General features: G+C 47.4%; 1 protein-coding gene and 1 long non-coding RNA gene across 3 annotated transcripts in view; one reads left to right on the plus strand and one right to left on the minus strand.

Annotated features, from left to right (window-relative positions):
- The window catches only part of LOC135102366 (metabotropic glutamate receptor 8-like), a 172906-nt gene extending 157316 nt beyond the window's left edge, over window positions 1-15590 (minus strand). The window contains 3 exon segments of the mRNA XM_064007497.1: window positions 13786-13875; window positions 13877-13991; window positions 13993-15590. Coding sequence (XP_063863567.1) covers window positions 13786-13875; window positions 13877-13991; window positions 13993-14387 — 600 coding nt within the window. The 5' untranslated portion in view covers window positions 14388-15590.
- LOC135102367 (uncharacterized) overlaps window positions 1-16480 on the plus strand; it is a 47350-nt gene that overhangs the window by 8081 nt on the left and 22789 nt on the right. Inside the window, exons 2-3 of one of the 2 annotated variants that reach the window (XR_010269632.1) lie at window positions 2499-2610; window positions 7777-7882. This is a non-coding gene — a long non-coding RNA (uncharacterized LOC135102367). The remainder of the gene's footprint in view (window positions 1-2498; window positions 2611-7776; window positions 7883-16480) is intronic. The other variant, XR_010269634.1, reaches the window with a different exon arrangement.

Consider the following 16480-nt stretch of genomic DNA (forward strand, 5'->3'; position numbering starts at 1 on the left):
GTGTGTGTGTGTGTGTGTGTGTGTGTGTGTGTGTACGCTCGAGACAGAAGTGTGTACTCACTGCACAACGCTTTCTATCGTATAAAACATGCATTTGTTACGTAAATGAAGCGTGTTCTCTCTGTGTGTGTTACTGGTGTGTTGCGTAAATGGTAGATTATTATTTAAGGTAGGTATGTGTAACTTAAAAGGGAGATGTGTATTGCGTAGGACAGGTGTGTTTGTAGACTTGTATTACACAGGTGGTGAGGTGAGGCAGGTGTTAATTACGTAGGATATGTTTTGGTGGGCTGTGTTAGGCGGGTATTAACACGAGGGAGCTGTGCTGAGGGAGCTGAAAGGCCCCAAGCGTGGCAGTATCATTATCGAAGTGCGGCAGCAGGAAGTGGTCCCCTATCGTAATGCAACTTGAATAGACTTTTGCTGAAGGGAAAACCTCATCGTCCTATTGGTCCATTCTGTTTGCAAAATGTCAAAGGTACTGGCGGAGCATAACACGGACGGGGAGCAACAGGCAGGCTAAGTGCTGGTCATTGTGGTAGTGAGCGAGTGTGACAGGACTTAATTTTTTTTTTGGAGGTCTTTTTGGTTCACTGCAGGTTTATGAATGAGCAACATGTCACTGTTAGTAATGAGTGTTTAGTTTTCGCTTTTAGTCCAGGGCTGAACGTAAGATTAAAAATTTTCATCAAGAATATCCATCGATTTAGAGCACAATGAACTGAAGAAGCATCACTGAAATTTTTTCCATTTCATAATTTGATTAATAAGATCTAATTTCTTTTGTATTACGGAGAATCAAGTTATAAAGTAACTGAAATATTCAATCATGCTGATTTTACGGTTTCGTTGTTCTGACCAATCACAGCGGGCCAGTGAATATCTGTTCAGACTTGCTGTGCCAAAGTAATCTGTTGCTTATTGATACAAGTGTTGATTTTACAAGCCGCCCTTTGTTTGTCGTGTCCCGCGTTTGTTAACTCATTTTAAGTGATTGTTCTGTGTTGGTTTGTATTTTTTCTATCCATTAGTTCCAGGTTCCAGTTTTGTACCTTTAATGCTCCAATTTCTAGCTATTGCGGAATGAACAGTATTACTGCGATGTATAGCATTAATATGCACATTGGTGTGCCTGATGGCGCTATTTGTGGAAAGTGTCCACGTGCCGGGAACTGCACGTTAATGGTCGTTGCAGTGCTTGTTTAAACAAGTTCCCTTCATTATCGTTCCTTGGTCCAAGTCTCGTCAACTTGCCTCCTGTCATTAAGGCGTGTGAGGACACCTTATTAGTGATGATGTTATGTGGACGCCGTTCCTTCCTCACCACGCCTTGACTGACGCACGGAAATGTGGGTGTGTAGTCTGAGACTCAGTGACTGGCCGCCGTACTGAGGCGTAGACCGTCACTTCGAAATGTTAGTGCATCTATGATCTGGTGTCGTGGTATAAAGTTTGCTTTTACTGGTGGAGGGAATGGCCTGTTCATTACTACCACGACAACACGGGGCGGTAGTGGCCAGTTTTTTTCACGGCAACAAAAATATCCACACAAATCATACGAAGCAATCTGGCGCAGTGAACGATGGCAATTGTGATGACCCGCTGACCGCACTGTGTTATTATCTTGCCGGAAACCGCGGAGCACCGGTGCGCCACTCAGCAGCACGGCCCACGCTTTGTGCCGCACGCCGCGTAACGAACCGCCGTTCCTAGAATCATTAAACTCATCCTGCCAGATAACTTTTCTTCCAGCCTTGCTTGCACAGTCTTGTCGGGACGTCAAAGCATTACTTTTTAGAAACATCCAGTTCACTTTCATAGGATCTGTTGGCCACCACCACCACCGTCTCCGCCACCACCATCTCCACTACACTCACACGTCAGCACTTGCCTCAGACTTGCTGCCGCAGTGACTTACTTGCATTGACTTTTTAAAGTTATTCTTCATTACTTTGATCTCCTTCAAAATGCTCAGGAAACTTCCTTTTGCCGCAATCCGATTCAACTTGTGACTCTCATTTTTTAAGTTTGAAAAGGCCGAATGCAGTCGTTCCCTCCCTCCCTCTCTCCCTCCCTCTCTCTCTTCTCCCCTTTCCCTTCTCCTGTGATCCTTGTCTGTCTGTCTGTCTGTCTGTGTGTCTGCCTGTCTGTCTGTCTGTCTCAAGCACTCACCGTAACTAGATTATCTGTAAGTAACGTCACTCTGCCTTTCCTCCAGCGTGGTGACTGACTTTTAAAGAGGCTAGTTAACGAACACCTCAGAATATTCCATCATCGTCTGCTGGGATCAACGTGTTGTTGTTGTTGTTGTTGTTGTTCTCTTCTTCTTCTTCTTCTTCTCCTTCTTCTCGTTCTTGTTTTTTCTTCTCCTTCTTCTCGTTCTTGTTCTCCTCCTTCTCCTTCTCCTTATTATTCTCCTCCTCCTCCTCCTCCTCCTCCTCCTCCTCCTCCTCCTCCTCACACCAACATAACCACATATCTTAACACACCATCGGCAGAGGCTGGTGGTTGTGTTGATGAATGGAGGAAGCTGCCTGGCGTGTTCCCGTAGCGCGGCCACAGCTTCGTGAGAGTGTCAGCCTGGGAATAACACACGTCGTTAGCGCCTCGGTGAGTGCAGATGGCTGGAGGTGATGGAAAGGCCGCCATATTCACCCATAGAGATTTACTTACCCCCTAACATTTTCCCCCCGTAGACACTTTCCCCCCCCCGTGACATTTCCCCCTTGACACTTATCCCCATGGCAAACTATCCCCCGTGGACATAATTTCTCTCTAGATATTTCCCGTGGTAGGTGGTTTTTTCCCGTAAGTTGGAGAGAAGTATGTGATTGTAAGGAAACACTGAGGAAAACTATTGCTGCTAATGTTTTAGGTTAATGGTTAAATAAATAAGGAGGTAGGAAAAATTGTGCAGGGGGGTTGAAATGTGAAAGGGGGAATGCCAGGGGGTGGTTATGGCCGGGGATGAGATGTCCAGCACACGGGGGGGGGGGGGTTGAGATGACCTGAGTTATTCTGTTATTTCATTTTGCTTCAGTTGTGGCTAAGAATGGATGTGCTCATGTGTGTTGATTAGAGAGAGAGAGAGAGAGAGAGAGAGAGAGAGAGAGAGAGAGAGAGAGAGAGAGAGAGAGAATCGCTGCAATGCTCCTTTACGTCATTTTTCATAAACTTTTCCCATGTATTCAATGGCTCCTCTTCACTTTTCTCTCTCTCTCTCTCTCTCTCTCTCTCTCTCTCTCTCTCTCTCTCTCTCTCTCTCTCTCTTCTCTCTCTCTCTCTCTCTCTCTCTCTCTCTCCCTCTCTCCAATGCGCCACGCTGCTATTGACATTATTATCTCTTTTTATCACCAAGCTAAATGTTAATTGCATCATATCGGCGTTGCTTCTTACCACTCTGCGTGACGTCATCCTCTCCCTCCATTGCCCGGCCCCCCCCCACCGCTCCTCCTGCCTCCCTTCCCGCTCTCCATTCCTCCGGCGTCCCCTTCCACTTTCCATCCCCTCCACGTCTAGCTTTAAAGCCCACGCCAAAGCCCTCCATACGTCGTGAATCGGAAACTTGTCAAAGATTCGTGATATGAAAGTTAGACATCCAAGTTAAGACGAGATATTTTACGAGACCCGCCACGTCGACCGAGCGGAAAGTGTGATTTTTTTTTACGGCACAGTTTTAAACCTTGTACTTGAAACTCTCCTCCTTCTGGTCCTCTAGTGCCTCCTCCTCCTCCTCCTCCCCCTCCTCCTCCTCCTCCTCCTCCTCCTCCTCCTCTTCCTCCAACCTAAGTAACTTTTTAGCATCTGTATTTACTGACGAAAAATGTACATCAGCCCAGCCTTCAGAAATTTAAAGAGCTGAAAGAAATTTGGATGGTTCACTTATCTTAGGAAGTGACGTTCCTCACTCAAATGAGGGAGGTCAAAATAAATAGAACTCGTGGACCTGACAAAATTTCTTCGAGAATTTTGAAGAATTCAGGCACCAGATAGGTTACTGATATTCGTCCTATTCAACAAATCTTCAACAGCTGGCAAAGTACTGACGGCCTGGAAATGAGTTAATGTAACGCTAATTTTCATGAAAAGGCGCAAGTCACTACCAAGATATTATCGACCAATTAGCCTGACGCCAATTGTCTTGTAAATTAATGTAGACCAGCGATTTGGGGAAATTCTTCGAACATAAGTTGATAAATAATTCGCAGCGTGGTTTGCGCAGAAAATGTTCGTGTCTAAGTAACTTTTCTACTTCTTTCATTACATTTTTTAAGAGTTTGGTGAAAACAGATCAGCAGATGTCACATCTCATGATTTCGAAAAGATAATTTATAAAGACGCCCCATGAGTGACTACTCAGTAAGCTACGCACATACTTTTGTTGTCACCGGTAATATCCATTTCTGGATTGAGGACTGGTTCTGTGACCGGAAACAGAGTGGGTTCTGGACGCCACCCTCATCCTAACTGTAAAAAGTGGCGTACCCCAGAATTCTGTTGTTGGCCCTGTTCTCTTCTTGATATACGTCAGTGATATGCACGATGGCAAGTAAATTTTCAATTAACACAGAACAAAGAAGACTTGTGGTCAAATTTAGGTCGACTATCTCGTTGGGGTCGCCGAATGGTAAGTGAAATTCAATGTTGATCGGAAGCCATAGTCATTGCCTTCAGTATTCTAATGGCCGATAAACAATTTTCTACGATAAGCAGGGGGAAAGGATCACCGATACTTCGCATAAAGCAATCTAAAGCCCAGCCAACACTGCCCAAAGGTTGCCAGAGCTGCTGACAGATGTACCTTAAAAATTAAATCATCGAGTTATATCAAAAATTATATTAACTAGTTCGATCCCATCTTAAAAATTCCACGCGGTTTCTCACAATTCTTGGTATTTTTTCTTATCCTTCCCGCCTTGGTTAGATGCAAGGATGGTGGGTGGGGAGGAGCCTTCTTCTGTGCTATAATATTTTTTTTCTCAGATCTGCTGCTATTGTTTCTTCATTTGTGTTCCTCCTCCTCCTCCTCCTCCTCCTCCTCGTCTCCATCCCTTGTGAGCATTGGTGTGTTAAGTTGTAAGTTTAGGATGCAGTAATAAGTTAGTAATTGACGATCTTTTTTTTTATAAAGCTTAGAATGTCATACTAAAAGCCTCCTCCTCCTCCTCCTCCTCCTCCTCCTCCTCCTCCTCCTCCTCCTCCTCCTCCTCCTCCTCCTCCTCCTCCTCCTCCTCCCCGCATCATTAACGTAATATGTTATAAATAACTTTGTAATTGGAGATGTTTTTCGACGATGCTTTGAACTTTGTATATTTGAAGCACTCCTCCCCTTCCCTCCACTCTCCAGCTCTTTCCTTCCTTTTCCTCCCCATCCCCTCCTCTCCCCTCACCTCCCCTCCCCTCTCCAGCCCTTTCCTCCCTTCCCCATCCCTTCCTTTCACTTCCCTTCCCTCCCCTCACATCCTCTTCCCTCCCCTTCTTTTTCCTTCCCTTCCCTTTCCTTCCCCTCCCATCCTATCTCTCCTCTTCCTTTCCCTCCCATTCCCTTCCTTTTCTATCCTATCTCTCCTTCCCTTCCCTTCCCTTCCCTTTCCTTCTCTTCTATTCTCTCCTCTTCTCTTCTTTTCTCTTCTCCCCCCATCCCATCTCTCGCCTTCCCTTCTCTTCTTTTCCCTCTCCTTCCCCTCCCATCCTACCCCTTCCCTTCCCCTTCCAGCGCGTGCCGTTAATGTCGTGAGTTAGCGCTTGAGTATTTACTTTGAAACTGTAACCTTGGAAACTGAGGCGCTCCCAAAATTACGAACGTGAAGGCAGCCAATTTGAAAGTCACGAAGCCAAAGCCACTATCTAAAAATTCATGAAGCCAACGGTACGCCAGCCTCGTCCTCTCCTCCTCTCCCTCTCTCCCTCTCTCCCTCTCTCTCTTCAGTCTAGTACATCTCCATATTCCGGCCAACCATTTTCCTGCTAATGGAACGGTTTTATTTATCTTTTATTTATTTATTTTTTTTTTATTTTTGCTTTTTGTTTTTCTTGTCCGCATCAGTTCATGGGCTGGGGTTGGTTGTGTTTGTTCAGGCTGTGTTTGCGTTTCTTTGTTTGTCTGTCTGTCTGTTTGTCTATTTATTTGTCTGTGTCTGTATCTCTCTCTCTCTCTCTCTCTCTCTCTCTCTCTCATCTCTCTCTCTCTCTCTCTCTCTCTCTCTCTCTCTCTCCTCTCTCTCTCCTCTCTCTCTCTCCCTCTCTCTCTCTCTCTCATTAAACCGTTTGGTACGTTATAAATCTCCTGGTGATCGATCGCGGCAGCTTAATGTATTCTCTTTACGAGGGGAAAAGTCCATCAGCCCCAAGGTTAATTAATATTATAGGTTGTTTTTAAGACGTCACTGCAGAGTCAATAATAAAGCATATAGACCTCGCTGTAGGTGGCACTGTAGGAGGGGCGTCTCTCTCTCTCTCTCTCTCTACACACACATACACGCACACACACACAGACACACGGCATCATCACCCCCTTCTCTTACCATTCATCTCCCCTCCCCTTCCCTCTCTCACTTCCTCCACTTTTTCCCTCCCCTCCCTCCCCTTCTCTCACTTCCTCCACACTCCCCTCCCCAGCTCCTCTCGTTTGCATCAGCCGCCTTTCACAGTTTCAACATTTTCAGCCATTGCATTGAGTTGCGCATCACTCGTCACACCAGCAAGTGTTAGAACGTAAGAAAATAAGGGAAGCTTCAAGGAAATGTCATGCCTACACGTGACACTCCCCTTTACGAAACATAACTACTTGTTCCTGTCATCTAGAAATGTTTGATTTTTTTTTTTTCAGCTCCGTAATGACTCGGATGGGAAAAGAGAGGACACAAGTAAAGTAAAGTAGTAGAAAAGTAAAGTAACACTGCATTAACGTTAAGCTGCGTAATGGCTCCGATAAGAACATGAACAAAAAATTATAAATACGTACAAATAAAATAAGGTTATGGACGAGAGTAAAGTAACGTCACATTACCTTCCATAGCGTTTACCGTTTTCTTCAATCTCAGCCCCTCTGGCATGCTAAGAATCAATCCATCGTCAGGCTTTGCAGGGAGACTCTCAGCAGATCAAGGGCTAAACACGGCGGGAGTAACTGCAGAAACTTACTCGATTTAAGGCCACGATTATACGCTCTGCCTTGCCTCACCCAGCTCTCCTCCTCTTCCTCTTCCTCTTCGCCTGCTGTGTATCGATGCTGAGGGAGCTTGGCGGAGTGTCGGGCTGGATTATCAAGTCAAGTTTTCCCCTGCCACTCACAGTCTTAAGAAACAATAACCCGTAGGAGACTCAGAGTACACGTTAGTTTCATCTCTACACCTTTCTTCTGGGATGTGAATGGGTTGGTTGAGTGTATGGGTGTCTCTCATCTTCACCTCCCTCTAAGCTCTTTCTCTGTATACGCTACCAATTCTTGAGCTCCGGAGAAGTTGAGACCGTGAAAAGCAAGTTAAGTTTGAGTTCAGTATAAGCTTTTTTTTTTCCTGGTGTTCTTTATATTTTTTTTGTATTCCTCTTGCTCCTCCTCGTACTCTTTGTTGCTCCTCCTCCTCCTCTTCCACCTCCTCATGCTCCTCTTCCTCCTCATCCTTCATCAGGTGCAAGTTAAGTTCATTATAAGTTACAGTATTTGCCTTATCCTATCATTCTTAGATTCTTAATCCTCCTCCTCCTCCCTCCTCCCCCTCCTCCCTCCTCCTCCTCCTCGTACCGTTTGGTGTAATAATTGTGTTCGATTTTCAGATCTTGTAGCATCACCCAATTACCAGAAATGACGTCACAGCAGCGGGTTAATCAGCACCGAAGGAGAGAACGAGGAGAGGAGGGGAAGAGGGAAGAGGGGAAGCAGGTAAGGGGGAAGGCAGGCAAGAATAAAGAAAGGTTGCCGAGGGTCAGTCCTATTAAAAACTCTCTCTCTCTCTCTCTCTCTCTCTCTCTCTCTCTCTCTCTCTCTCTCTCTCTCTCTCTCTCTCTCTCTCTCTCTCTCTCTCTCTCTCTCTCTCTTTCCATTCATGGCTTATCTCTTCTATTGGAGAAAAAATGAAGGGAGGAAAGGAGAGGAGGAGGAGAAGGAGACAGAGAGGAAGAAGAGGGTGAGCCGCAGAGGAGTAGCCGAGAATAGGAGAGAGAGAGAGAGAGAGAGAGAGAGAGAGAGAGAGAGAGAGAGAGAGAGAAGAGAAGAGAGAGAGAGTGCGAGTACGTGGAGCAGAAATGTTCAGGAGATAAATAAAAAAAGAACTAGGAAGTGAAAAGCTAAGAAAGGAGGAAGGAAAGAGAGATAAAGGGGAAGAAAGGAGAAAAAGATAAAGTGGGAGGAAGAAGAGGAGGAGGAGGAGGAAGGTTGGGGAGGAGGAGAAAAGTAAATAAGCAGGGGACGAAGTAGGTTAGAGAGAGAGAGAGAGAGAGAGAGAGAGAGAGAGAGAGAGAGAGAGAGAGAGAGAGAGAGAGAGAGAGAGAGAGAGAGAGAGAGAATTTTTGGGAGGCTCTTGAACTCATTAATCAATCTACGGAACTGTTGGACTTGCACACATTTCCGTATGTCCACCCGCCTCTCCATCAGTGCATGTCTTCATGATGATGAGACGCGCAGGTTTCACTGAGCAGCGGTGCAGCCTTGAGAAATTCATGTACCATCGCGCTTAGGACGTTTAATTACAAGATTATATGAATATTTCACGTTTTTTCTCTAGTTTTAAGACTTGAAAATATTTAAATCCAAGTATTAAGTCTCAATTTCAAACAAAAAAATAGCTACTCGTGAGGCGCGCGTTGCGTCCTGAATATAAAATACAAATATGAAACATAAATTTGTAATACTTTAATCTCAGTTCAAATTAATTTCTTACATAACGCGCAATTTCCTTCAATTTCCTTCCTAAAAACATCTTTTCCATACCGTGCACTCTTACACATACTAGCCATATCATGCACCCCTCCATGCACTTCATTATTTCCATGATGCCCTTTGAAAAAAACCTTGCACCTTGGGACCCACCGCGCACCCAGGTTGACTATCACTGATTTAGAGAAACGGGAATTAATATTTGGAGGCGACACAACCCAGCGCGGCCAGGACGAGTTACTGGTGCCGCATAACTCTAAACTTATCATGAAAGGGAATACGTATTTAGTTAATGATTTAATTCAATAAGTCAGGAGCACACATTCGAGCTGGACACAGGAGTTAAGAACCAGCGCCACTAAAGCAGCTTTGGGCGACTACAGGTCCTGGTTTGGCTGTCTCATCCCTGTGCCCGCCGCGGTTACTCAGGCTTGGCAGGGTGCTGTGTTGTGGGATGGGAGTAGAATTTCGGAAGATCCCACTGACAGGAAAAAAAAAGTGTTGTTCATTTTTTACTGGTGTTAGTTGTATTGTGACTCGATAGGATGATATAAGAATACTCGAATTAGAAAAGAAATGCTGATGTAGTAATTGGAAGCTTTCAGTACCTTCTTGTGGTGTCACGATCTCTCTCTCTCTCTCTCTCTCTCTCTCTCTCTCCTCTCTCTCTCTCTCTCTCCTCTCTCTCTCTCTCTCCTCTCTCTCTCTCTCTCTCCTTCCCAGTATGTTTACCTTCCGGAACACTGACCTAATACAAGCAGACAACACCATTTAGAAATAGAGAATTCTCCCTTTCTCTTCCCTCCCATCTCCCGTCTCCCATCCTCTCCGTCCCTGTCCTCCTTTTCCTTCTCCAGTCGGCCTCAAACTTCCCGTCCTCTTCCCTTCCTCCTCTTCCCTCCTCCTCTCCTCCTGTCCCCATCTTGTCTTGTTATTACCCCTCCTTCTCCTGTTTCTGTTTTCTTCTTCCCTCCCGGCTGTTTGTCTTTTTCTCCTTTACTTCTCTCTCCCCCTTTTCCTCTCCTTTCCTCTTTCCTTTTTCCTCTTGCTTCTCTTACTTCGATTCTCCCATCATCTACCGCCAGGTTCTCTCTCTTCAAACTGTTCCCATCTCTCCATCTCTCCTCTTCCCGTCCTCTTTCTTTCCCTCTCCATCATGCTACCTTACTTATCAATCCTTATCTTCTTCTTTCCCCTTTTTTTCCCTATTACATCTTCCCCCATTCATGAAAATAATAATTGCAATCCAGTCCATTTTTTTCCCATCCTTATCTGTTATTTTTTTTCTTCGTTTCTCTCTCTCTCTCTCTCTCTCTCTCTCTCTCTCTCTCTCTCTCTCTCTCTCTCTCTCTCTCTCTCTCTCTCTCTCTCTCTCTCTACCTTATTTTTATTCATTTGTTTATGTTTTGCTTCTTTCTTCCTCTTCTACTTTTCTTCATTTTTTTCCTCTCCACCACCACCACCACCACCACCACCTCCACCACCCACCACCACCACCTCCTCCTCCTCCTCATCATCATCATCATTTTTTTTTTAATCACCTCGCTTCTCCTCTTTTTCCTCTTCTTTTCCTTTTTCCTCCTCCCTCGCCTTTTCCCATTTCGTTTGTTTCTAGTTAACTCTGATTGTGACTAATGGAAAGAGAGAGAGAGAGAGAGAGAGAGAGAGAGAGAGAGAGAGAGAGAGAGAGAGAGAGAGAGAGAGAGAGGACGAGAGGAAGAGAGAGAGGAGTACGTACCAGGAAAGTATTTTTTTGCCTTCTTCTCCTTTTCCTCCTCCTCCTCTGCATTCACGGTCTCGTCTCAGTGATAGTTGCTAAAGGAAGGAAGGAAAGAAAGAATGAAAAAAAGAAGGGCCGGATGGGAAAGTTTTGTTACGGAATGACAAGTATTTCTTTGTTTTGCTCTCTCTTGATGGGGTTGCGAGGCTGTGCGGGACGTGGCGATGATGCCCCTTCAATGCTCTAGGAAGGGAATCTGGCCTCTTATTGGCCCCCGAGAATTCAGAGCGTCACGTGATTGGCTGTTAGGGAATTTGAGGTATGATTTGAAATATTGATTCGCCGTGATTGGCTGGTGAGGAGCTTGATATTTGATCGGATTGGCTGGGCGAGGACTTGCCGCGTGATCTCATTGGCTGTGGAGTATTTGACGCCTGGTGGCACTGCTTGATGGGAGCTCCAGTGTCATTGATTGCCTGCTGGGAATTAGGGCTTATTGCCGCCGCATCTTGGAGCATTGGGTGGTGCTGGGTGGTGTGCGGTGGTGTGTTTGGTGTTTGGTGGTGTTTAGGACTGTGTGTGGTGGGGTTTGGGGGGGCTTGGTAGCGTGTTTGTGGTGTCTGGGAAGGTTGGTGGTGTTTGGGTGTGTATTGTGGTGTGTGGTGGTGTTTAGGGGTGTGTGGTGGTGTGGTGGTGTGTTGGGTGGTGTGTGGTGGTATTTGGTGGTGTGTGGTGGTGTCTGCGTGCGTTGGGTGCACATGTGGTGGTGTTTTTGTTTTGTTTTTCTTTTTACTGGAGTCCTTAGGGATCTATATATACACTAGGAAGGCCGGTTATTGATAAAAAGAAAAAATAATAATAATAAAAATAAATAAAACAGAAACAAGAAATAACAGAAAAAAAAATAATTGTTCACGATGTTTCCAAAAAGGATGTGCGTGCAAGTTTACAATCGTTGCTCTTATAAGAAATTGACCTTTTTTTTTTTTATTTCATATCTTGAGTGTTTCGAAAATTTGGCGGCGCTTCTTCATTTCCCAGTCCTATTCCTCGCCATGGATAAACACAGAGTTATTCATTCTTATCATTTTTCATCCCCGTTACCTTTATCCCGAGTCAGATTCTTGATAAGATTCCGTTTAAAAAAAAGTTAAAGGCGATTGTGCGTTGGAGAGAGAGAGAGAGTGTGTATGAGTGTGTGTGTGTGTGTGTGTGTGTGTGTGTGTGTTTCCCCTTGACAACCACGCCTCCACCTGACATTTCCTCCCGTATGTATTCTTCCCTCTGGGCTTATTCCCCTTATGACATTTTCCCCTGCTAGCGTGTCACCCCCTGAGTGTGTTGGATGGCACTGTTATGGCAACGATACACTGAGCGGAACTATCGATGGTAGTGTTTTAGGTCAGTGTTGATAAGTGGAGGTAAGGTTAGGTTAGGTTAGGTTGAGCTGGGTTAGGTTAGATTAGGTTAGGCTAGGTTAGGTTAGGTTGGTTTAAGTTAGGTTAAGCTGGGTTAGGACAGGTTAGGTTAGGTTGGCATGGGTTAGGCTGTGTTAGGATAGGTTGGCATGGGTTAGGTTGGGCTGGGTTTAGTGGGGATGGGGTTAAACAGTGAGTAAGTAGTAGGGATAAATGGGGGTGGTGCTAGGGATGGGAGGAAGAAATGTACTTACTCACTGATTCATATCAAGGTTATGTTAATTAACTTTGCAGGTGAATAAATGAAAAATAGAAAGAAGGAATTTTAGAAGGATGAAATAATCAGAGATAAATATTATATTAGAGTGTATTAAAGATTAGTTAGTTACATTAATTTAAGTCAGTGGATGAATATATTAAAAGAAAATGAGGAAAGGGAACGTGAAAAGGAGGAAGGGTGTGTTAATAAGTATAAATAGAAATGTCAGGTTAGGTTAGCTTACATCAATGGTTAGGTTAGTAGGCCTAATTATTAGGCTAGATTAATGGTTACGTTAAGTTAGGTTAGCTTACATTCATGCTTAGGTTAGTTTAGGTTGATGATTAGGTTAAGTTAGGTTAATGGTTAAGTCAGATAATGTTCAGGTATGTTAGGTTAGGTTAATAGATGACTGATGTGAGAGAGAAGCTATGTTGGGAGGGTACATGCATTAGCGCGCAGTAACGCACGTAACACAAAGGTGCGTGACGGCGGTGCGCGGGAAGCTCCTGCGTATACTTTTAATCTTATTGGTCAGTAGGCAATCAAACCTCGCCGGCTGATTGGTGCAGGAGAGAAATTGGGTTCCCTCAGTTTTCATTAATTTGGTGTTTTTTGGGTGGTTGGTAATTATGTGGTGGTGGTGGTGGTGGTGAGGATGCTGTGAATGGTGGTTGGTTGTGTGGTGGTTACGTGTGGTAGTAGCAATAGTAGTCCTAGAAGAATTAGGAGGAGAAATAATAGAAGTAGAGATAGTAGTAGTAGTAGTAGAAGAAATAATACGTAGTAGTACGTAGTAGTAGTAGTAGTAGTAATAGTAGTAGTAGTAGTACGAGTAGTTGTTGTTGTTGTTGTTGTTGTTGTTGTTGTTGTTGTGGTGATACCTGTAATGGTAGCAGCTTTGATAATGAAAATGACAGGATGGAGATAGTGGTAGTAGTGGTGGTAATAATACGTAGCAGTGGTGTACTTGTGGTAAGACTGGTGGTGGTGGTAATGGTGGTGGTCTTGGTGGTGGTGATAGTGGTGATAATGGCAGTGGCACGGAGGCGGAAGTTGTAGCGATGAAGGCTGCAGCAGTAGCAGTGGTGGTGGTGGTGGTGGTGGTGGTGGCGGTTGTTGTGTGATGCCATTGAACATTTTACTGTTTTTCGTTCCTCCCTCACTCCCCACTTTCCTCTTTCCTCTCTCCTTTCCTCTTTCCCTCCCAATCTCCACCCACCCACCCAGCCATCCTCCCTCCCCTCTCCCTCCTGCAGTCTCATTACTGTACTGTAAGTTTTTTTTTTTTCTAATGTGATGAATTTTTTTCTGCTGAGGACGCTTTCTTCCTCCTCCTCCTCCTCCTTTTCCTCCTCCTCCTCCTCCTTCCTCTCCTTCTCCTTCTCCTTCTCCTTCTCCTCCTCCTCCTTCTCCTCCCTCCTCCTGTCCTAAGGTAGGGAAGGGTGGGCTATGGGGGCGGGGAAGGTGGGTGGCAGGGGCGGTACAGGGAGGGCGTGGGCGTGAGACTCACCTGGTTGATGGAGGACTTGAAGAACTCCATGGACTGCTCGAGGGCGTAGGTGTCAGTGGAGCACGTGTCGAGGATGTGGGCGCCGAGGGTGGATGTTGGGCAGCAGGACGGTGTCGTTGTTGATCATGTCGAGGGCGTAAAGCATCGCCTCCATGCGCTGGATGCCCTTCTCCTCCTTGATGGAGCCGCACGGCGTGTCGCTGCCCCGCTCGTTGCATGGGGAACATCCCGCCGAAGATCACATCGCCTGGGATGTTCACCATCTTCACTTTGTCGGGCCGCCCGGCCTCCACCAGACCTCTGCCACCCACTAGAGCCAGCCCCGTCAGCACCAACGTCAGCAACAATCCTTCGGACCTCTCCCGCAGGGCGCCATGACTAGATACTGCGGTGGGACGCCTCCTCGCCGCAGCCTCTGAACTGCTCCATCCAGCGGCTGCCACGGGTCGGGCGCGGGTCAAGGCGGCCCAAGGGCTCGGGGTTGGTGACTGAGGGCCGGCGGGATTCTTATCCTCAGCTGGACTGGCATCACTATTTTCCCCCGCGACGCCCCTCGAGGTTTGTGCCCCGGGGGCGGCGGGTCCCTGGGTATGGTGGGCCATGAAGCTATCCTTCCAGGGCCCGGGGACAGTAGCCAGGGGCGGCAGGAGGCAGCCAGCTTCTCATGGCGGCTGCTAGGGAGCCACTACATGGCCTGGCACTCACTGGGCCACACGGGGGCCCGACGATGTGGCCTCTAGAGCCGCTCTTACTTGTGACGGGGTGTGGGCGTGGGTGGTGGGTCCTGGCCGGGGCGACCCCCGCCCCGCCACTCGTTCCTCGCCTTACACCTCCGTCAGAGCACCGGCAGCGCCAACAGGGTGTTGACGGCCAGACACCCACACCGGCTCTTCCCTCACTCCCACAAGATTGTGTCAACTTTACACTGACCTAAAAACACGCTAGTTTTTGTCGCGGTTGATTACATGGCAGGCGCGGGCGGCGGCGGCTGGTGCCGTTACGCTGCGACCAGCAGGACAGCTCCAACCACCTGGCGGAGCGGGAGCAGCGGGACGGCGGACCAGGAGCAGCGGCGGCGGGGGCGGCCGCGGTAGTGAGGCATCAACCTCCGGCCCGACCGCCACTCGCACGGGCCTGCGCCGCCCACACCTGCCACCACGCACACTCCCCGCCCGGGACTCCTCGCCGCCCTGCAGGAGGGCCCCCGCACTCCCACCTCTTTCCAGGAAACCTTCCATACGATGCAAACACTGCCCTGGTCCTCAGTGCATCCATAACGGGCCTTCCCTGCCAATATCCTAAGCGGGAGCCTCGCGCCCCGGGACGTGTCTCCTGTTCTCGCTGAGGGATTTATGACTCCCGGGACGTCCAACTTGAAGAGCGGGTCGTCGCTCAGTCGACACCGGTTGAGAGATAAAAGTACGCGGACCAGGTGAAGCATGAGGTGCCTGCGCCCCGCGGCAAGCACTCCACACCATTCCCATCCCGAGGGAGGCTGGCCCGCTTAGCGGATGCTTGCCGCGCCAGGCCGCTCCCCTTGCCGGTGCAGCAGCCAGTCGTTCTGGCAATCAGTGAGCCATTCATCCAATCAGATACTGTGTATGTCTGATCGTCAGACTTGCAGCCAGGAACCTTCTTTGCGGCGTGACATATTGACGCCAGGTCGCCGCCGCGCCCACCAGGATAAGTCATCGCCGCTTGTCCCCTACCGCTCTCTTGGCCGCGACTTTGCCTTATTGTTCCCTCAGCTGTACTGGAGCTGCTGTCAGAACACTGCACATACTCCGCCCGCAACTTTCCACCCCTCCTCCCCTTCCACGCACACAAATCTCTCTCTCTCTCATATATATATATATATATAAATATATATATATATAAATAAATATATATATATATATATAATATATATATATATATATATATTATATATATATATATATAATATATATATATATATATAACACACACACACACAAGTATATTCGGGTCCCTCCGGACAGGCGCCACTCCATGGCAGTGTCCAGCCCATGCCTGGGGCTGTCCACAGTGTTGCTGTGATATACAGCTGAGGGGCGGGGCGCCGAGAGAGAGGGAGGGAGGCAGGGAGGGCAAAGGGCCATTCATCGCCAGCCTTGGCCCCAACCCGCGCCTGTCTGAGTTTGTCAGTGCTGAACTTTTGTCTCTTTTCCACATTCACGACACATTCAAAAAACGTCTTCGTGCCGCGAGATTCCTTCCCTCGACGGCTCCTGGTGGGCGACGGCTGCTTTTTTCTTCTCTTTTCCATTGGGCGAGAAAAAAGCTGAGTAAACCATCACCTGTACTTGAGAGGCAGCAGTTCTCAGGTATTGTGACAGTATAGACCGTGACCCTCCGTGAATGTTTGCCCGGCCTTGTGACGTCGGTGGTGGTTGGCTTCTCTTCATTCTGGCCTGCACTGCCGCGGGATCCATTATCTTTTTCGTGTTTTCTTTCCTCGCCGCATGAGAAGACGGCGACATTTCCAGCCCGGTCAGAGTAATCGCGTCCCCAGCCCCCCTCAGCAATCCTCCAATTGTTTTCATCTGTTATTGCTCTGACTCCTGGCTGACCCGTGACTCCTGCATCGGGCACTGCTTGTGTGGCGCCCCTCGTGGTGCCCGCCAGCCACGCTCAGCACAGCGAGGGGTAGGAAGGCAGAGAGGCGGGTGGGGGT

The sequence above is a fragment of the Scylla paramamosain genome, chromosome 7 (genome assembly GCF_035594125.1).
Source record: "Scylla paramamosain isolate STU-SP2022 chromosome 7, ASM3559412v1, whole genome shotgun sequence".
Classification (NCBI taxonomy): domain Eukaryota; kingdom Metazoa; phylum Arthropoda; class Malacostraca; order Decapoda; family Portunidae; genus Scylla; species Scylla paramamosain.